Consider the following 21,392-nt stretch of genomic DNA (forward strand, 5'->3'; position numbering starts at 1 on the left):
AGACCACAGTTCTGTTGAGTTCTACATCAAGATAGCTTTATTGCTGGAGCCTCCGAGGGCCCCAGACACTAGTGGCTTACAGCTTCAGAGATCCAGGGGGTTGAGTCCAAACTGGTGGAGCTGCTCCTTGTACTTGGCGTGAAGTCTCAGCACAGCCCCGTCCCACTGAGGCTTGACAGCTCTCAGCTTGGCCAAGAGTCGGTCCAGGCTGCCCTGCAGACACCAAGGTTCAGGCCCCAGGAAGGGAGAGGGTAGAATGAGGGGTGCCCCAGGCTGGTCTGTAAGCTTTCCTCGCCAGTGACGTCTTCAAGTTCTTACTCTTAGTAAGTAGGCATGGTTGTAGACCCCTGGCTGTCTGCCCTCAAGACAGAGCAGGGTTCCCTGTGGGGATGCTGCTTCTCCTTCCCCCTGGTCTGTCATTGATGACAATGACAGCATGGACTAGTTGGGGTCTGGGGGGTGGGGGAGTGCCAGGTACCGGGGTGGTTGGGCTTCCAACAGTGCGGCTTACATGTAAGATTTCCTCATACTTGGCCTCCATGTCTGCCACGTGGGCCTGAAGCTGAGCCAGAGTCTGGTCCCGCTCTCCGAGGGCCTGCTCAGCCTCTTGCCGTGCAGCCTCGGCCTCCCTCTGGCACATCTCTGCAGGGCAAGGCGGAAGGATGAAGGGGACTGCATAGTGATGCTCTACCTGTAAACAGAGTCTCCAAAGGCACCTAAAAAGCAGAACTTGAATGGGATCATTCCAGACTCCCCCCAGGATCATCAGTTTCCCCACAGCCCGTATAAGGAGCTGACGTACAGCGTTAAGGTACAGCAGAGAGGGCAGTGGACTGGGGACAGGGATGTGGGTCCAAAGTCTGGTTGTCACTTACTCCCTGTGTAACCTCGGACATGCCTCTCTCTGAGACTCAGTTTCTTCATCTTTAAAGACAGACTGATACAAACCTTATAGGCTTACCGTGAGTTAAATGTGAGAATGTATGGGAAAATACCTAGTATTTACAGGAGGTGTTCCATAAATGCTGATTGAGTTTAAATTTGAGATAAGGCAAGGATTAGGAAAGGAATTCAGGGTCTGCCTGGCAGATAAGCAATTCTTGGGTATCTGTAGCTAAACTGAGGCTATTTTAGGGACGCCTGGCTGACTTAGTTGGTAGAGCCTGAGACCCTTGATCTCAGGTTCATGAATTCGAGCCCTATGTCGGGCGTGGCACCTAGTAAAAAAAAAAAAAAAGAAAGAAAGAAACTGAGGCTATTTTAGGTTAAGAAAACTTTGAGACTGGGCGCCTGGGTGGCTCAGTTGGTTGGGCAACTGCATTTGGCTCGGGTCATGATCCCGGAGTCCTGGAATCGAGTCCCACATCGGGCTCCCGGCTCGACGGGGAGCCTGCTTCTCCCTCTGACCCTCTCCCCTCTCATGCTGTTTCTCTCTCTCTCTCTCTCAAATAAATAAATAAGTAAAATCTTAAAAAAAAAAAAAAAGAAAACTTTGAGACCACAATTGTGAAAGATCTTATGTCCCATGCTAAGATAGTTCAACTCTATTCCTTAACCAAGAGAGAAAGGAAAAACTTCCTGTTCTTTACATTTTTGCTTATCAAGGGTCATTCCTTTATTTAGCAATAATTATGTAGGACTTGGCATGCACTTGGCATTGAAGATAGGAAAGTAAGTAAGTCACATATCTTTCCTTAGTTTCATTGTAAAAATCAGCTAGGAGGGAATATATTTCGCTCGTGACAGACATGGCAGGGGTGGGGAGAAAGATCTGGATTTGGAGAGACCATCGAGAGAGGGAGATGGGGTGAGAGACTCAGGTCTGCTTTAGTTACAACGTAGAGATTTTTGCCATCTTGAACCCTCTGTTCCAATCCTCCATGGTGGGACAGTCAGTGGGGAAAATGGTCCAAGAGCCTAGACTGCAGTCTTCTAGAGAAGGACCATCTTCAGTCGACCCCTGCAGGCTGGACCTTGTCAGTTCACTGGAGAGAAAGGGCTTAGGGGGGTGGGGAAGCCTACCCAGCTGTTCCCGAAGGCCCGTCACTTCTTCCTCCAGCTTCCTGCTGTGGATCTCCATTTCCTTCTGCAGGGCCCGGCACTGACGACTCATCTCTGTGGTGGGGGCAGAGGGTGGCCAGGGACCCGGGTGCGGATGGAGTAGTGGAGAAATGAAGGGAAGTTGTGGGTGGGTAAGGGCCTGCTTGCCCCAATGGGACAGGAGCATAGAGACCTTCTCAGTTCTCGAAATTCCGAGAAGCTGACAGAGCCTGAACACCTGGGGAAGAGCTGGGAAACCACACCCCTTCCCCCGTTCCAGCTCAGGACCTGGATTCTAGCTCTTCTCCTCACTCATTCCCAAGGCACAAATGAGACAAAAGCCATGTAATTTTTTGTAATCCACATAGCTGGAGGTAATCCAAAAAGCACATGGCATCGGGCATCCTGGAAAGTTCCTGCCCGGGATCCAAGAGACCTTCCTTGGGTTCCTTTAGGCCCCTGCCTGATTCATGCTGAGCCAGGAAGGTTGGGGCTAGGCAGGGCAGATGGAAGTCCTCCTCAGTTCCCTTCCTTGCATCCTCTGGCCCTCTTGATTGTCCTCTTCCAGGCCCCTGTCTCCTGCCCACATGCCTGACCAACCACACACCTGCATAGATGGCCTTCCCCTCACTTCGGGCCTCCTCCAACTCAGCCTCCAGCACTTGCAGCCTCTGCCTCAGCTGCTCTTCAGAAGCTTTGGCCCGGCGGGCCTCATCCCTCCGAAGAGCTGTGAAAAGTCCCAGAGCAGTCCTCACAACTGGCTGGGGATCCCACTGAATCAGGCCCCGTGGGCTTGATAGACTCTGCCCACCTCTGGGAACCTGGTGGCAGATCCCCAGCCTCTCATTCTCTCTCTGGGTTGGCTGGTTGGTTGGATGGTTTTCCCCCTAGAATCCCATGAGCTCTTCATTGCTAGGAAGGAAAGGCTCCATGTTCTGCTTATAAAAAATAGCTATCCTCACCCACCCTCACTGCCCACCCCTTCCTTTCTCCACCGGGGGATGGAGGACAGGTCAGCTCAGCCTCCTGCCACAGCTCCAACTGTCCAAGCCTCCAGGATGCAAAATGCCGCATTGCCCCACCTCTGTTGTCCCAGAGCTTCCACCCTTCTTACCCAAGTGGTCTTGGAGCAGCTCCTTCTCCAGCACTGTCCGCCTGTGCGCGGACTTGGCCTCCACATCTGCCCTGGCAAGTTGGCAAAGCCTCAGCTTGTCATGATCTCAGCCTTCCTCACGTCTCCCCATCCTCAGCCCACACCCTGGACTTTCTTCCTGCAGTTCCGAGGGCCTCTAAATGAGGGATCTCTGATGGCAATCTACCGAGTTCACCCCTGCGTCCCGGCTGCCCAGCACAGAGTAGGTACACGGAATATGGGTGATGAATATATTAAGGAAGGCACAGAGGCAGAAGGGCATCACGGAGTGGGTGCATGCTGATTTCCCCAATTTCCCAGCTCCATGGGACCTGGGGGAGGGAGGTGGGTCATGAAAGCTCCATCTTGTCATGCAGAGGGCTGCATTCTCTCTGGAGCACCTCTACTTGGTCTCCAGGCCAGAGCATGGAGAAGCAGGAGGCACTCACCTCCAGCCGCCCTGACTCACCAGCACCCGCATTCTGTTTCTTCTTCTGTGCCCCAGTTTTCTTCCCTTTTTCTTTGGTCTTGGGTGGCATCTCCTTGCTGTCCTGGGGAGAGAGAGGACTCATATTTACGCCCTGGGCACGGGGCTCCTTTCCTGACCCCTAGGTTGAACCAGGAGTCCCAGGAGAGTTAGAGTTCTAGTCTCCAAGTCTGTCTCTTCTACTTTCCAGAAGCTTCCATTCTTGGTCTCCTTGGAACCTTAGGCAGGCTGGGGTGTGGGGAGGGTGGAGCTGTTTCTTTCTACCAGTCAGGTTCTATGGGCAGAAATCATTCCTCTCAATCCTCTTTTGGAGAAAATATATCTCAGTACTTGTCCCTTCCCTCTTCCCATCATCCTTACCCTGCCTCTTCCTACCTGTGGGATCCTCTCTGGCCTCTGTTGTGTCTCCCTGTGGGGAGGACCCACCGATGGGGAGGGGCAGAGAAAAGGCCCAACCAGCTGGGAGCCCGAGGAGGAGCCTGAGTTCTGGGAGCCAATCCAGGGTGACAAATTTCCTTCGAGGGCAGAACTGGGAACTGCACGGTTGGGTTTCTGGAGACCGAATGTTGCCCAGGTAACTGGGAAACATGGAGCTCACAGACAGGTGGAATGTGCCAAGTACAAAGCTTAAAATAGCAAGGTCCTGGAGGGTCACTTCTCTCCTTATCCCTAAATCCTAAATGTAGTTTGAGGAGAAAGGGCTTCAGAGCCGGTTAGTTATGCTTCATTTCCATGTAGCAGTGCCTGAAGTCTGGAGACTTACAAATTACAGATTTACACATCTGATACGATGCTGTGGTGCTGATAGAGAGGAAAAGCGCTGACAGGAGCCATTTTAGGCGATTTACATCCCTAGGGCTCATGAGCGAGCACATGACATTATTAGGCTTTGGAAAGGCATTCTATAGTGTATGAGGGAAAGAAGTGCAGGAGAAGGTAGCCGAGAGAGTTTCTCACTTCAGAGAAAGGAGACACAGAGGAGAGGTAGACCCAAGGACTCCAGGGTGCTGACATAGAGGGAGGCAAATGTAGAAGAAAGGATATTGGTTAGAGACAAGAGCCCTGAGTTCTAGTCCCCCCTCCGGTTATGCAACCTTGGGCAAGCCATTTAATTTTGCGCAACCTCAGTTTCCTGGTCTTTAAGTCTTTGACACTGTAAATCCTGAAAGGCCTGGATTTTCACTGGGTATTCACAGGGCTATCTTCCCTTGTGGGGACTTAATTTATTGCCTCTCTTCCCCTATTCCCTAATGTGGCTGATTTTCAGCCTGGTGCCGACAAACTACTTTGCTAGGCTCCCCTCAGCATTGAGTTGGTCGGAGCTCCCTCTAGTGGACTTGCTTGACCTCGGGAGTCTCCTTAATTTTTCTACTTCAATTCTTGGGCCTTGTCGGGGGGTGCCTCCCTCTTGGGGATACTTCCTACCATCTTGAGGGGGTCATGAGTGGTTGGAAAAACAAATTTGGGGAAGGGAGTATGATGGGTGGACTTGTCCTTGTCCCCACCCTTCTTCCAGCCCTGTGCCATTCTGGAGACTTGTCATCGGTCTGCCACCTGGATCTCTGGGCACCATACTGGCTAGAATGAAAACAGCAAAAATGTCAGGGATTTTCCTCTTGTGGATCAAGGAAACTGCAGACTCTTTAGATGTTTCTCTCTATCTCTGTCCCCCTCAACACTTTTGGCCAATCGCCTATCGTCAGGAGCAGATCTGAAGAAATAGCTTTGAGATCTGGGATTTAAAAATCCTTCCTCTGGGGAGTGGACAGATTCAGGTGGGGGCTGATTCATGTTTATTTGTCACCTTCGTGGCTGCAGGGTACTTCTCTGACCCTTCAGACATTTTACAGAGTAAAGAGAAGAACCAGGCTTGCCTTTTCCGGGGCTTATAGTTCCTGTACCCCAGGGTCTGATAACTTCGTGCACAACTCCCAAATCTGGAGAATACTTTTCTTCTCATGTTGAAGTTTGTGTTTCCTTCATTCTCCCTCCAGAACTCTTTGCCCCTGCATAGGAATGCAGTAGACATTCCTGCCGCAGTCCTTCTCCTCATCTAGAAGCCTGTTTGGGGTCATTTTCCAGGGAATGATTAGTTTCTGCGTTACACTGATGCATGGGATGACATTTTGAGGACATGGCTTACTGAATACAAACAACATATCATGCTTCAGGAAAGCATTTACTTTTCAAATATGTTCAGTCAACCGACTTTCAGGTGCAGAATGAGGATGTGGTTTGGGTGAAGGTGAAATGGAATAAGAAAAGTGCCCCATATCACATGATGTGATGATACAAACTGAGCCAGCTCTAGAACAAGCCAAGAATGCGAATGACATTGTGATCAACAATCCAGTCCCATCTTTAGTATACGTTGAAAACAAGCCAAGTAAAAATTGTGGGGGGGGGGGTAAAGTCAATCTTTCCTTCTTTTTTCATTAACTTCAGTTGAGAAATGAAAATAGGAAAGATCATCTCAGCAGAACTCTGTCTTCCTTTGAATAGGATCCCATCTGGGAGTTTTGAAGAGATATAGAGGAGAGAACTGTCACTGTCTCTGCTTTATTCGAATGTGAGAGATAGGTCATTTGTATATTTAAAGAAATATGGCTTTTTCTCTTTTACAGGGCGCCTGAGCGGCACAGTCAGTTAAGCAACTAACTCTGGATTTTGGCTCAGGTCCTGACCTCAGGGTATTGAGATAGAGCCCCACCCTTGGGCTCCGCACTCCGAGCAGAGTCGCAGTCGCTTGAGATTTTCTGCCTGCACCCCCCCCCCCCCCGCCCCGTTTGCGTGTGTCCCGCGCGCGCATGCGCACGCTCTCTGTCTCACTAATAAATAAATCTTAAAAAAAATTACGGCTTCTTTTTTTTTTCTTTTTAGAGAGGGGGGAGGAGCAGAGAGAGAGAGAATCTTAAGCAGGCTCCATACCCAGTGCAAGCCCAATGCAGGGCTCGACCTCATGACCCTGAGATCATGACCTGACCTGAAATCAAGAGTCAGAGGCTCCCAGGCGCCCCAAGAAATATGGCTTCTGCAAGCAGAAACAAAGTACAAATTATACCATTACATTCTATCCAGGTGGTACTGAAGATAATACAAATTGGAAGCCTTTAAAGGAAGCCAGAGATGTGTACGTGACCCAGACGAACCCATATAGGCCCAAGGGATAATTTCTTGCCTGTATTCCATTAAATCTGGGTTTGATGATGAGGGGGAAAAATACCCTGTGTACTTACACTATGTTACGTACTGTGGAAGACCAGAGTCGAGACAGCGTAGCACAAATTAATGTGAGGTAGCTGTGAGAATAAATGGTTATGGAAATTTAGAGGAGGAAAGGATTATTTCTAGCTGGAATGTCTGGTAAGAAAGAAAATATTTGAGTTGAGTTCTGAAGAATGGACTGGACTTCAGTAGCACACTTTAGGCAGAGGGAACGCTCTCAGCAATGGTGATGAAAAAAAGAAAGAATTGTGGTATTTTGTGACTTGGGAGTCACCCAGCATAGGATATACGTATTGGAACAGTATAATACTGCAAGGTAGTTTGGAGTTAGATCATGACTGTTAACTTTATCCAGGAGACAATCAGCAGTGTTTGAAGTTTTTTTCTGATGCGATCAGAGCTATACTTCAGGAAGACTGGTCTAGTGGCAGAGTGGATTGGAGGTGGCAGGGAAACCAGTGAGGAAAAGGTTTCAATAAATAGATCAGGGGAGAGAAAGGGAGGGACTGCAACCAGGGTGGTAGATGGGAAGTTTTGACAATTATCTAAGAGGCTTGCCTAGGTTTTCCCTTGGGAGATGTCTTCTCTTTCTAGGTAGGAACTGATTAAAGGAAATTCTATTGATAGGAAATGATAATGTTGACTCCATAATTAATCTTAGGTAAAGGCCATGCTCAGGGATGTCTGGGGGATGGGTCCTTGAGTTCAGATTTTTTTTTTTTTCTCTTGTGACAGGAGCCCGCGATGAACTTAACTCCTTTATCAGTCAAGGGCTTTGTGGAAGACCCAGGTGGGGGATCTAAGATGGAACCGAGTACTTACGGGCACACTAGAGCCTGCAGGCTCCCAAAGAGGAGGCTCAGAATTAGCAAATAAGGGCAGGGCACTTCCTTCTTTAGGAAGAAAGTTCCCTTTTTTCAGTTTTTCCAGCAGAACTTTTAGATTAGAGAAGTGGAAATGACTGGGAACTGCATTTCTCTTCCATGAGAGGAGCGAGTACTCCTCTGGCCAGAGCTCACAGCTGTCTCACAGCTTCTGTGGTCAAGGCCTGGTGCTGGCGAGGCTGACCTGCGGCGCAATGCGCGGAGCCCAATGCGCTGAACTGCGGAATCTTAAGTACATACTCAATTCCCAGAAAAAGGAACTAGTGTTCAGAAGCCAAAAAAGGGGGAAGTGTTTTGTTTTCATAAGGTCAAAGGGCCTGGAAGAAGAGCTTGCGGCCTGAGTGTCTCAAGCCTTTCTGGGCTGTAATCAGGCTTGAACAATCCGCAGCAGTCACATTCCTGTTCTTGGCGCCTACTTAATGAGTTCAAAACACCCAAGGGGTGGGGAAAGAACTTCCGTTTTTCTCCCACAATGTGAAGAAGCAAATGGCTTTAAGCTCAATTTCCTCATCTGTCAGGTATGGGGGAAAGACTTGACGTTAAGGTTCTTTCCGCGGCTACTTGTCTTCACTTAAATAGCCCAATAACCCACTCAAAGAACGCCAACCTTACAGCCCACAAGGAACATGGAGGGCTCGGCTTCTATCTCGTGCGCAGACTCCATGCCAGGCCCCGCCCCCTCCCTTTCCCGGCTTCTCCAGCAGAGGGCGCAGGCGCAAAAGTTCCGCCTGGGCCCGCCCCCGGGGGCAGGGGAGGGGTAGGCGGCGCGGAAACTTGGCCGCGGCTTTCCGGGAGCTGTGGCTCGGGAGGGGGTGGCGCAGGAGCGGTCGCTACCCAGTCCGGACCAGGCCGTTGGCTTCCCCGAGCTCCGCGCGCTCCTCCCGCCCCCGGGCTCGCGCGCTCGGAAGGGGCGCGCCCGCGCGGACCCGCGCTCCCGTCGCCGCCCACTCCCCTCCCCGCGGCCGCCCCTCCCTCCGCCCGGACAGCCGGCGGCGGCGGCGGCGGCGGCGGCGGCCGGGAGAGGCCCCTCCTTCACGCCCTCCTTCTTTTCCTCGCTCGCAGCGGAGCGGAGCCGGCGGACGCGGCTGAGCCTCCAACCCTCCCCGGGCCATGGCCGGCAACGTGAAAAAGAGCTCCGGGGCCGGGGGCGGCGGCGGCTCCGGGGGCTCGGGCTCGGGCGGCCTGATCGGGCTCATGAAGGACGCCTTCCAGCCACACCACCACCACCACCACCTCAGCCCCCACCCGCCCGGCACCGTGGACAAGAAGATGGTGGAGAAGTGCTGGAAGCTCATGGACAAGGTGAAAGGCCTGCCCGGGACCCGCGGGAGCAGGGGTGGGCGTGGGCGGAGGGGCCGAGGGAGGGGAAGGAAGGGACAGAGGAAGCTGGGGGAGGGGACGGGTCATGCGGGGCTTGGGGAGGCGAGGAGCTGGGGTGACCCGGCCGAGAGGGTGGGGGACGTGGGGGTGGGGAAGAGACCGGGAAGGTGGGGGTCGGCGGTGGGGGAAGGGCTGCGGTTGGGAGTGGGGAACGTTGAAGTGGTGTGTTTGGGGTAGCGAGACAAAGATGGGGTGGGGGCTGGGGTGAAGGTTAACTGGGAAGCCACCGGGGCGGAAGTATAATGGGGGGGTGCGGAGTTTGGGGCTCTGCAGGGTCTAGGGATGTGGGTCACGAAATTGGCCCCAGGAGGGAGGGGGAGGGCGAGGAAGAGTGTGCAATTTACCGGCTGGGGTTGTTAGCTGGATGAGGAGTCGAGCTCTGAGTCGGGAGTTAACGTTTATGGGCTCTGATTGAGAGACCTGGGGTCAGGACAACTCTGCAGGCAAACTGCGCTCGCAGCGAGCGCAGAGTTTTTTCTCATTAAGATGTAACACCAAGATAAAAGAAATTCGGGATGTTTAAATGGGCCAAGGAAGGAACTTTCCTCCACATCCAGCGCTGGGGCAAGTTTTTATCCTCCAAAACATTGGACGTGATCCATTGCTGGTGCTGAGATTAAACCACAAGTTCTGGTTAGAACCATTATCTTGGGAAAGATGTATTAACTGAGCGTGCTGAGCAGCAAATTCAGACTCTTTCCAGATTCTGACTGCTTCCAGAACTTCCTCCTCACGCTGCTTTTAGCTGGGTTCTACTTTTTTCGTGGCCGACCTGACTCCTTGTTGCAGGACCTGGCTTTAAGCTTGTTCAATGAGCTTCTTTGATGACCTTTTTTGAAGCAAGTGTGAAAAATACCGCTTTTATATTTGGCCATTAAGTTTGGCGTTTGGGAGAATTTTACTTCTTTATAGTGTCTGTATAATGAAATATAGTAGTCCAGAGTATTTAAAAGTGTTTAAGCATTTCCGGAGAATTCAATACAATATTTCCTTAATATTTTTCACATTCGTTAATTCATAACTTATTTTTGAAAAGTAATTAGAAGTATCTGGCATATTTTAAGAGAACGGTGTTATTTCCTCCAGAGTAAACTTGGTTTTCTTTGGTTCCTCTCTAGGTCTAGGTTCCTCTTCTGTAAGTTCTTCATGGATTGTTTTGGAGTAAAACAGCTAATAAAAATGATTATGAAACACTTGGCAAATATAAACGTTCTGTATAAATGCTTAATAAGACCAGTGCGTGAATTAACACTCCTGCAGTGCATACAAGTGGTTTCAGAGCCACTTTTTCAGGGCTGGTGTTTCTCATTTTAAATAATTGGTGCTGTAATTAAAGATACAAGTATTTGTATATTCATTATGTTGGTGGTGGTGTGCTAATCTCATTATTAGAAATCATAATAAAACCATTACAGAAAGTTAGGCATGGAAAGGAAACTTTGAATTCATTGACACCTTTAAAAAAAATATACCAAATGTATTCGGTATCTGAAGTTTGTAGGTTTGCATTTTAAGGATTTATAGCTAAGGACGAAAAAAGTTCTCCTGGAATAGAGAAAACATTTGTATTTTTAGTTTCTCGTGAAGATGTATGTATGCAGTACATCAAAACTATTGACCAAAGACCTTTCCTTAAAAATAATAAACTTTTTCTCAAACTTTTTCATCTCTATAAAGTAGTTCAAATAAGATCCTTCTTTAAGTTTTATTTCTTTATTTCTTAAAGTATGTGTATGGATTTTTTATTTTTTCTTCAGAATATTTAATTGGGAAGAATAAAGAGGACTCATTTTGAGTGCTTTTCAGGTTTTGATAGTTTCAGAGAGAGTAGGTGCCTAGCTTTTCCTTTCTAGTGTTGGGAGAGAGGGACGTTTTATTCTTGTGTTGCTTGTCCTCGAAGGTAATTTTTAGTACTCTTCTGTGCCCCATATCACATATTAACTAGTCATGCTGAAATAAAACTTAGTTCTTCTTTCTGATATATTCGTCTGATAGGTTCGTGCCGCTCTCCAGATTTTGAGTACTTTTGTAAGTATTAGATTGTAACTGTCTCTTCTATGCTTGCATAGATGATTTTTTTTCACTTTTTTATTGTTAGAGTCTTAAATGTGTCCGTAACCCTTCTTGACTTCATGCAGTATGATGTAAGTGGTAAAGAACTTAACTGTCAAATCCACAAGTGTCCCACACGCTTACTGAATTTGGTTCTAAGTCACCTTCTCGTTCCTGTTTTGTCCTTGTTATTGAAGCTAGGTGACTGTTATTCCAGCCTATTAATTATCAATTTATTGACTTAGCACTGGGAACTGTTGGCGTCCTCCCCTCCCCCAATATTGAATATGTGCAGATGGAGAAGTTGGCATAAGTCATGGGTTCTGGTCAACATAGGCCCGATTTACCAATCCATTGTGGAACTTAAACTCATTGTTGGGAAAATGCTTGTGCTAGAACACTTGTTATTTAACAAAAGACATGGTCAGCCTCTGGGGTTTTTTTGTGCTAGCCTAGTATCTTGTAATTAATATTTGTATAAATACTTGTGTGTGAAGAAAGTGGCCAGTAAGAGACAAGTGGGCAGGGGAGTGGAGAGAGAGAAATCCTATAAATTGCCTTAAATGTCAACTTGGAAGTATTAAAGTATTTAATTTGGTGAGAGATTCAGAATTCTGTTTTGTTGTTGTTTTTTCCAACATTGTGTTATGACATAGAGCAGGAGGAGCTGGCAAACTTTCTGTCGAGGGGACAGACAGTAAATATTTTAGGCTTTGCTGGACCCACTTAGTCTTGTTTTCTTTGTTGTTGTTTTACAAATCTTTAAAAATGTAAAAGCCATTCTTAGCTTGCAGGTGTAGGAAAAAGGCTGGAGGTTGTAGGTTGCCCGCCTCTGAAGTAGAGCAACATGCTGGCTGTATTTTAGGTCTATACTATGTTTTTATTTTGAATCAGCTTGTATCATTAGAACATTAAGATGTTGATTTTTTTTAATGGTTATCATTTATAAAAGAATTTATGGGGCGCCTGGGTGGCTCAGTTGGTTAAGCATCTGGCTCTTGGTTTTGGCTCAGGTCATGATCTCTGGGTCATGAGATCGAGCCCTGTGTCCAGCTCAGTGGGGAGTCTGCTTGAGGATTCTCTCTCCTCTGCCCTCCCCCCCCGCTCGAGTGCGTGCACTCTCTCTCAAATAAATAATATTTAGAAAAAGAACTTATAATTCCCTTATGATTTATGAGGGAAAAAAGCTTCCTTTTAAGGCATGAGTTTAAAAAAGTATTTTCAAAAGGTGATTCTTCCTTTTGCTACCTATCTTCTGTTTGTCCTCCCCCCCCCCCCCCCCCCGCCAAAAGTACCTGAGTAACTTTCTATAATTTGGAAGTAAGGTGCATTAAATAGAATTTATGATTCAGTATATTTCATTGGACTACTTCCTCCTTCCCTCTCTTCCTTCCTTCCTTCACATAATAAGTCCCAAGCATAGTACTAGGTGTGAATTCTTACCTTCTAGGAGATAAGGGACCACATAAGTGTGTACAAAGTAATACAGGATCTCTTAAGTTTAAATGTAGTGTTCATATTTCTTCAGTGTTTATCTTAACCTCTCAAGATTGTAAACTCCATGAGGACAGCAACTATAATCTGCTTATCTCCTGCAGTCTGCAGTCAGGAGGCTTTACACAATAGTAAGTGCTTTGTAAATATTTAAATTGCTTTGTATGTTCCAAAGGAATAACTGAAAAGGTGTGGGGGTGGGAATAAATTTTAATTACATTAAACTTATTTGTCACAGTAGCCCTTTGGTGGTATCATGTCTGTTTTATAGATGGAGACAATTAGGCTCAGAGAGGTTACGTAATTTAATTTAGTTAGTGGTGGAGCCTCATGCGGAATCCAGGATTACCTCTCCCCTAAGGCTTAGTTATTCCCTCCATACAGTACCTTCTCAGGTATGCAGCAAAGCTTCCATAACAGAAAGCCATTTATTCAGAAAGTGACCTGTGTAGGTATAAAACAGTCTTCACGCACACACGTTCCACCATCCACACGCTCAAGCAGAGTAGACATTCTCTTGAATGATATTAGGAGAGCATTTAATATCATTCGGTGAAGTATCATCTGTTATCTGCTTTCAGGTTACGGGTTTGTGTCTCTCCAAATTACGTGTACTGGTTACTTTGCATGGTGATCCCAGAGGCTTGTACCCTTGGTTTTCCCATTATACTCAGTGTTTGTGTCTGTGGTATCATTTATCACCCTTTTTTCCATCTGTTTTATCCTCCAGTAGAGCTCTTCAGGACCAAGGCTTTGTCTTCATTTCAGTTCCTGGGCCTAACATGTGGTACTTGGTGAATGAAGTGCAAACATTTAACAAAATAAAATGACCTCAAAACATAGTCCCTCTTCATTCTCTGTATGATTAATTAGGGGGAATCAGGTAGGGAATCTCTTTTTTTGAGTGCTGACTTGAAGTATCATTTACTCAGAGTAGTTTTACCTTTCTCGGTTATAAAGGTAATATGTAGTCATTGTAAAACATGATTGTGCTGCTAAGACCTCCCCCAGAGGATGTAAAATTCTTCATAATTCCTTATGAAACACGAGCTCCCTTGAACATTTTCACGTGATTCGTGATAATTTGGAAGGTATGTAGAAAAAAAGTGAGGTTGGGCCAGGGGAGAAGAGAATCTGTTCATTTTGTAACTTGGGTTGACGTTTTTAGTAACTCTTGCTATAGTAAAACCTGTTTCTAGTATGTGGTTGGTATGTTGTTAGTATATATACATTAAACCTGATAAATCATGGGCAGATTGGTCCCTTACTCTTACTGCCAACAGAATTCATGTTATATTCGAACATAACAATTTAGTAATGTTTATACTATGAAAAAAACCCCGTTTCCCTAATGATTAACCCAGATCATTAAAAGAAAAACAAATTAAGTATTAACTTGAAAACGGAGTCTGAACTTCAATCACATTTTTTAATGAAGTTGTTAATTCTGATCTACATTAGGTTTGTTGGAATTGGGGGGTTATAACAAGCAAGTCATTGTGAAATGTTTTCATGATTAGCACATTTTGTGCTGGAAGGAAATAGGTGGGAGTAGTCAACCAGGAGCACTGGAAGCCAGCCTCAGCTCTGTCCCCACAGTGTTCCTTCCTGCAGCAGCTTCCAAAAGGAGGAAGGGAAAGGGGTGCTTATGATGGCACTGATGGTGTCCACCCACTGGGGACTGCGAGCCCTGGGAAGAGTCTGTGCCACAATCCTAGATGCTCCCTGTGATTCCTTCAGAAGAAATCCACAGTGACTCCGCGTCTCCTCTCTCCAGCTTTTAGGATGGATAGTGAGTCTTGCTTAGCTGACTCTGCTGTCTGGGCACCTTCTCAGAACCACCTCTGACTACTCTTCCCTCTGGCTCTGGGATCAGCCCTGAGGAAGTCTTAAATGGAGGCCAGCATATTGATACTTAGTGAATGAGATGCGATCCTTATTCCCGCCTCTTCCTTTCTTAGACCTACTTTGAATAGCAGTACCGAAGTATAGCACTCTTTGTGAAAAACAGTGTATGAATCATAACATATACAGAACAAAATGTAAACGTTCCCTTTTAGTCTCCTACTCCCACGTGACTACCTCTCCAGAGGTACTTACTGTCTACGGTTTGGGTTCCATCCCTCTAGTCCTTAGTCCCTTTCCCCAACTGGCTATGAGAGGGTTGGATGGCCAGCATTGCCGAGGAAAGATTTATCAACTTTGAGCAAGTTACTGACTTCTTAGCATTTACTCACTAAGACTGATAACTGAGTTCTCATCATTCCTTATAGAGCAGTTTACATTTCACATCTGCTGATAACATCAGAAATATCAAAATAGTGTGTTTGAGGAGAATGAAACAGATTCAGAGAGATTAAGTAACCTTAGTCACCCAGCTAATACTTTTATTTTTCATGTGGATCTTGAACTGGTGTTCAGGCTCTGTTAAGCGATTTCTTATAAGCCAGTGCTTCTCAGACTTTAAGATGAATTCAGACCATCTGGGGATTTTTTTTTTTTTTTTTAAGATTTATTAATTTTTTAGAGGGTGGGGAGGGGCAGAGGGAGAGGGAGGGAAACTCAAGCAGACTCCACTGAGCATGGAGCCTGACGCAGGGCTTGGTCTCAGGGATGACCCTGAGATCATGACCTGAGCCGAAAGCAAGAGTCGGATGCTTGACCAACTGCGCCACCCAGGCGCCCCCAGACCATCTGTGGATCTTGTTAAAAATGTAGAGGCTGTGTAGATCTGGGGTGGGGCCCGTGAGTCTGTATTCCTGACCAGCTCCTGGGTGATGTCCATGCAGCTGGCCCCAGGGACCACACTTGAAGCAGCAAGCCTCCATTCCACAGTTGCTTTTATCTTAGGTGAGCTGACAGACTTTTTTTTTTTCCCCTTAAGAAATAGCAGTAGGGTTATCTTGTTTATGTTGAAGATTTTAATTATTATGTTCTTAAATTTCAAAAGTAATTTGTACTCCATATACATTTTTAAGCAAAAGTGGGACTTTTAAACAAAAATGATTCTAGAATTTTTTGCTTTTTAAAAAATTGCCGTATTATGGAGATTTACCATGTTAATGCCACGTATAGGTCTCCCTGAATTTTTTAAGGATTGTATAAGATTTCATAGTTATATGTTTATCTAATAAATTCATATTGATAATCTTCTAGGTTATTTCTGATTTTTAATATTAGGAACAGTGCTGTAGTGACTCCACATTATGCAATTTCTAAATATTTCTTTAGAATAAACTCCTAGAAATGAAATGTGCTGGGTCAAAAGACTCATACATTCAAATTTAAAAATATATATATTAGCACATTGCCCTCCAAAAAATTTGCTTCCACCCATGATCCTTGTCTAGTTTGTTGATGTAAATATGATTCCTTGGTACCTTAGGTGAAAATTATGTTGGCATCTGTCCACAATCACACTTTATTGAACACAAGCTGTATGCCAGGTTCTGTTAAAGATGTTAAAGGAGTTAAAGATGACCCAGTGTAGGGGCGCCTGGGTGGCTTAGTCGTTAAGCGTCTGCCTTCATCTCAGGCCGTGATCCCCAGGGTCCTGGGATCAAGCCCCGCATCGGGCTCCCTGCTCCGCGGGAAGCCTGCTTCTCCCTCTCCCATTTCCCCTGCTTGTGTTCCCTCTCTCGCTGTCTCTCTCTCTGTCAAATAAATAAAATCTTAAAAAAAAGATGACCCAGTGTACTCAGAATCTGGTGATCTAACCGAAGGTATACAAAGGGCTCTGGGAAGTCTCTGTGGGAATCATTAGGCAAACCTTTACTTCATTCCTGAGGAGACAAGAAAGGGGATTGGGAATGGGGAGGCACTTCAGAGCAAATTGGTGCCTTTGCGATATCCTAAGCCACAGTTGTATCTTAATCAGGGTCTGACATCCAAAAGTGATACTAAAATCATTTAATCTCTAGTTCATGCTAAGTATTCCGTTTGAAGTTGCACTGATAAGTCTGGGTAGAGAATTATTTTTTCCTTTAAAACATAGAATCCAGGGTGCCTGGGTGGCTCAGTTGGTTAAGCGTCTGCCTTTGGCTCAGGTCATGATCCCAGGACCCTGGGATCGGTCTGCTTCTCCCTCTTCTTCTGCCCCTCCCCCTGCTCATGCTCTCTCTCTCTCTCGGATAAATAAATTAAAAAAATATATTTTAAGAAACAGAATCTGTGTATAAAAACTGCAGGTGTAGGTTATTTAATATCATACATTGTGTTGGATTTTTTTCCCTGCAGTTAATGTGATAAATGAAAGTAATGAGATTGGTAATTAGTTATAGGTGGCAGAGTGTCTTTAATAAATAGTGTTGGGCGGTATTTGAGAAGTGTTAGGTAGTAATTATAGTTCAAGTCCCTGAATGGAGTTTCGAGAAATCAATAATGGAGAATAGTAATTAGAAGTAAAAGGCTTTTTTCTTGGGGCTGTTATCTAGTGATGATATGTTTCTTAAAAACACACACACACACACACACACACAAAAACCTAGGTTTCTGATTTCTCTTAAAAAACATTTAAAAGCTTCACTGTACGTACTTGTAAAACTGTTAAACGTTTTCAAGTTTTTGTGTTGATGAGTTTCTAAACCTGAAGCTTTAAGAAGACGTTAAGAAATTAAAGTCTTGGGCGCCTGGGTGGCTCAGTCGTTAAGCATCTGCCTTCGGCTCAGGTCATGATCCCGGGGTCCTGGGGTCGAGCCCCGCATCAGGCTCCCTGCTTTGCAGGAAACCTGCTTCTCCCTCTCCCACTCCCCCTGCTTGTGTTCCCTCTCTCGCTGTGTCTCTCTCTGTCAAATAAATAAATAAAATCTTTAAAAAAAAAAAAAAATTAAAGTCTTAAGAGGCTTTAGAAATTAATTGATCTCTTTCATTTATAGAGGCAGAAATTGAGACCCAGAGAGGTGAATAAACTTGCTTACGGTCAACATAGCCAGATAATGTTGGTCATCAGGCTGGAACCCGGGTCTCCAGACCTGGTGTCCTTCCTGCCATACCTCCTGCTCCTTTGAGCAATATGGAGCCTTTTAAAACTGTAACTAGGTTTTACGTGTTTTATGTTCCAACTCAACAAACTGAATACTCATTTTAAAGCATAAATCTTATTTTAATCACGTTTTAAGTATGAAAAAGTTTGAAATGAAAAACGCTTGCATGGGTAAGTTGAGGTCTACAGAGCTAAAAATACTTAGTCATTCATAGTCCTATATGCTTAGAGATTTCTGCCTAATTGGAAATTCACGTTCCTTAGTGGTAGAAAAGAGTCTGTGTTCAGAATAGAATTAGGCTTAGGCACTGTTCTCGGTACCTTTTCTCTTTTTATAAATTTAGCTATTTCCAAGCATAATTTTATCCCTCTTTATTGTGATCATAGCACTTTCCAAATTTTTTCTATTGACCATTGAGCCTTGGCAGCAGCAAAGGGAGGAGTGAGGCCAGTGAGAAAGCTATTATGAATGGACTGTATGGCAGCCGTACAAGGATGCTGTTGCTTTCCCAGAGCTAAGCACGTTTCTTTTTGGCATTGTTTTGAGTGATGCTGTAAATGTACAGGCAGAAGTAAACAAAAGGAAGCCATTTTTGCCATTGCAAGACTTGGAAGGCCAAATAAAGTTGGCCAAATGGAGGACACACTGAGCAGGAAAATATTTTAGCGTTTTAGAAATTTTTTGGTGAACGTTTTTGAAGCTCAATGTCCATTTATGCTTTAGCTAGCTATGACTGCCAGTTTAAAGTTCACTAAGTAATAAAGGCAGGTTTTCGCTTTTGATGTTTGTTAACTCTTGAATTAGAGCCTTTTTTGAACTTTTTTTCTAGAGGTTATATGTTTAGGGCATTTCCTTTTCTTTCTAGAAGATTTTAGTATCGCAAGAGTAGGTCTACTTGGGGCGCCTGGGTGGCTCAGTTGTTAAGCGTCTGCCTTCGGCTCAGGTGATGATCCCAGGGTCCTGGGATCGAGCCCCGCATCGGGCTCCCTGCTCTGCAGGAAGCCTGCTTCTCCCTCTCCCGCTCCCCCTGCTTGTGTTCCCTCTCTCGCTGTGTCTCTCTCTGTCAAATAAATAAAATCTTTAAAAAAAGGTCTACTTATATATTTTCTTTATGGTCTGTGTTAGTGTTAAAAACTCAAGAGTTGTTAGTGGAATACTGATTTCCCTGGTCATGTGATGATTCATCTCAAAAAGATCTTGAGAAAAGCAGACATTTAATCTGCAAATGATCTTTATAAGGTCACATTCGAAGGAGGGATAAATAGTATTTGTGAAAGGTACATGGTACTAGCTTAAAAATGCAAGCAAATCAAGTGTTTTTGGAGACATTTTTTAACTTGTGATATTTTAAATCTGGTATGTTAGGAGTGTTATGTTTTTCAATGAATTGTCGTTAACATTGATTGCATGTTATACATTGGGTATTGTATGTAACACTAAGCAATTTTAGTTTCATTTTGTTGTTGAAAGGAAGTGTATCTTTTTTCCAGAGGTATTAGGCAAATAATGCATTTTAACCTAAACTCTGAAGTTAATGCATTTACATTTAGATAGGGAGAACAGGGGGCGCCTGGGCAGCTCAGTGGGTTAAGCGTCTGACTTCGGCTCAGGTCTTGATCCCAGGGCGGTGGGATGGAGCCCCACATTGGGCTCCCTGCTCAACGGGGAGCCTGCATCTCCCTCTCCTGCTCTCCCTGCTTGTACTCTCTCGCTCTGTCAAATAAATAAATAAAAGCTTTAAAAATAAATAAATGGGGAGAACAGGTGGGTTGGTGTGTGTAGCCCCGGATGTAAATGTAAACTCTTATTGGGAGCTCTGCTGGATTTGGACCTTGGCGGGGGGGTACTGTAGCTTTTGCAGATCGTGGGTCACCCTGTTCTTGGGTGGCCTGCTGCCTTTTCTCTGTCCTTCGGTCATCAGTTAGAGACTACGCAGGATTGGGAAGGTAGCAGTGGCATGAGCCAGGATGGTAGGAATTATGGTACCGGTTTCTGGGAGTCATCAAAAGGTGATGTTCAGTCTACCACTCTACCTACAATCCATAATTCCTGCCAACCCTGACGATAAGCCTGGTCAAGGTGAATGGAAATGGGGAGCAGAACTAACACATACTGAGTACCCACTTTATTGGAAACTGTGCAGCCCTTTCATACGTGTTTATTGTGAGGTAGGTATTCTCTCTGTTTTTGCTGGTGGAAGAGCTGAGGCTCAGAGGTTAAGAAAACTAGTGACGGTAAATGACCGAAACAGGACATAAAATAGTTGGTTGATGCAATCTTAGCAAAATATGAAAACATTTGGTCCTTTCTAATTTTTTTTTTTTTTTAAGATTTTATTTATTTATCTGACAGAGAGAGAGACAGTGAGAGAGGGAACACAAGCAGGGGGAGTGGGAAGGGAGAAGCAGGCTTTCTGCCAAGCAGGGAGCCCGACGTGGGACTTGATCCCAGGACTCTGGGATCATGACCTGAGCTGAAGGCGGATGCTTCACCAACTGAGCCACCCAGGCGCCCCAAGTCCTTTCTAATTTTAATTGGATACTTCAGAGCTTATATTTCAGGCTTCATCATAATGTCCCCTTGTTAATTCCCTGCCTATTTCACATCTCTCTCTTGCTCTCTCCACTTAGCTCTCTCCATTTTAGTCTCACTGATCTTTTTATTCCTCAGACAAATCCAGACCTGTTCCCACTTTCAGACTGTTGGATTAGTTTCCTGCTCTGGGCTCCTCTTTTGCTAATACCACATGGCTAGCACCTTCCTGTAATTTCAACTCTTAGTCCAAAAACACCTCAGAGAAGCTTTCCCTGTTCACTGTTCTAAAGGAGTCATTCAGGGGACGCCTGGGTCGCTCAGTCGGTTAAGCGTCTGCCTTCGGCTCAGGTCATGATCTCAGGGTCCTGGGATTGAGCCCCGAGTCAGGCTCCCGGCTCAGTGGGGAGCCTGCCTCTCCCTCTGCTGTTCCCCCTGCTTGTGCTTTCTCTCTTTATCAAATAAATAAAATCTTTAAAAAAAAATAAAGGAGTCGTTCAGCATTTTCTTACTCTATTACTCTATTTAAATTCTGTGCATAGAGCCTGATATTTTTTTTTCTTTTTATTGAAGTATAAATGAGATGTAATATTAGTTTCAGGTGTATAACATAGTGGTTCTATATTTGTATACATTGCAGAATGATCATCACAACAAGTATAGTTACCATCTGTCACCATACAAAGTTACAAAGCTGTCCTCACAAATTTTTTTCTTTCAATGAGAACTTTTAAGATTTACTCTCTTAACAACGCTCAATTATTCAATACATATTGTATTATTGACTATAGTCGCCAAGCATTACATTCCCCATGACTGAAGTTTATACTTTTTGACTCCCTTCACCCGTTTTGCTGACCTCCCAACCCCCTCTCCCCTCTGGCAACCACAAATTTGTTCTCTATGAGTTTTGTATTGTTTGCATGTTTGTTTTATTTATCACATTCTGCATATAAGTGAAATCATAAGGTATTTGTCTTTCTCTGTCTGGCTTATTTCACAGTAAAATACCCTCAAGGTCCATCCATGTTATCACAGATGGCGAGATTTCATTCTTTTTTATGACCCAGTAGTATTCTGTTGTACATACATACCACATTTTCTTTATCCATTCATCAGTCCATGGACACTTAGATTGTTTCCATATGTTGGCTATTGTAAATAGTGCTGCAGTGAACACAGGG

General features: G+C 45.2%; 2 protein-coding genes across 4 annotated transcripts in view; one reads left to right on the top strand and one right to left on the bottom strand.

The window, feature by feature from the left end:
- Positions 1 to 26: 26 nt before the first annotated feature.
- Positions 27 to 4,075, bottom strand: CCDC153 (coiled-coil domain containing 153). 3 transcript variants are annotated; one of them, XM_032428113.1, is made up of 7 exons: positions 4,035 to 4,075; positions 3,642 to 3,723; positions 3,155 to 3,220; positions 2,648 to 2,767; positions 2,023 to 2,115; positions 512 to 642; positions 27 to 213 (listed from the first exon to the last, which is right to left on the bottom strand). In XM_032428113.1, exons 2-7 carry the CDS (start codon positions 3,709 to 3,711, stop codon positions 85 to 87), a joined length of 609 nt encoding a protein of 202 aa, XP_032284004.1. In that variant the 5' UTR covers positions 3,712 to 3,723; positions 4,035 to 4,075; the 3' UTR covers positions 27 to 84. The 3 variants fall into 3 exon arrangements, with proteins under 3 accessions (XP_032284004.1, XP_032284005.1, XP_032284006.1); XM_032428114.1 differs by having other exon boundaries at positions 3,155 to 3,225; positions 3,622 to 3,723; XM_032428115.1 differs by lacking the exon at positions 2,648 to 2,767.
- A 4,667-nt stretch (positions 4,076 to 8,742) lies between these two features.
- Positions 8,743 to 21,392, top strand: part of CBL (Cbl proto-oncogene) — an 82,632-nt gene continuing 69,982 nt past the window's right edge. Inside the window, exon 1 of the mRNA XM_032427783.1 lies at positions 8,743 to 9,070. Coding sequence (XP_032283674.1) covers positions 8,879 to 9,070 — 192 coding nt within the window. The 5' untranslated portion in view covers positions 8,743 to 8,878. The remainder of the gene's footprint in view (positions 9,071 to 21,392) is intronic.

This window comes from Phoca vitulina, unplaced genomic scaffold, assembly GCF_004348235.1.
Source record: "Phoca vitulina isolate PV1807 unplaced genomic scaffold, GSC_HSeal_1.0 scaffold38, whole genome shotgun sequence".
NCBI classification, from domain to species: Eukaryota; Metazoa; Chordata; class Mammalia; order Carnivora; family Phocidae; genus Phoca; species Phoca vitulina.

Coding starts and splice junctions, on each gene's coding strand:
- CCDC153 (XM_032428113.1), bottom strand. CDS start 3,711: ATGCCACCCAAGACCAAAGAAAAAGGGAAGAAAACTGGGGCACAGAAG. Junction 3,221..3,641: donor GAAACAGAATGCGGGTGCTG/GTGAGTCAGGGC, acceptor TTGCCAGGGCAG/ATGTGGAGGCCAAGTCCGCG. Junction 214..511: donor AGTATGAGGAAATCTTACAT/GTAAGCCGCACT, acceptor TGGTGTCTGCAG/GGCAGCCTGGACCGACTCTT.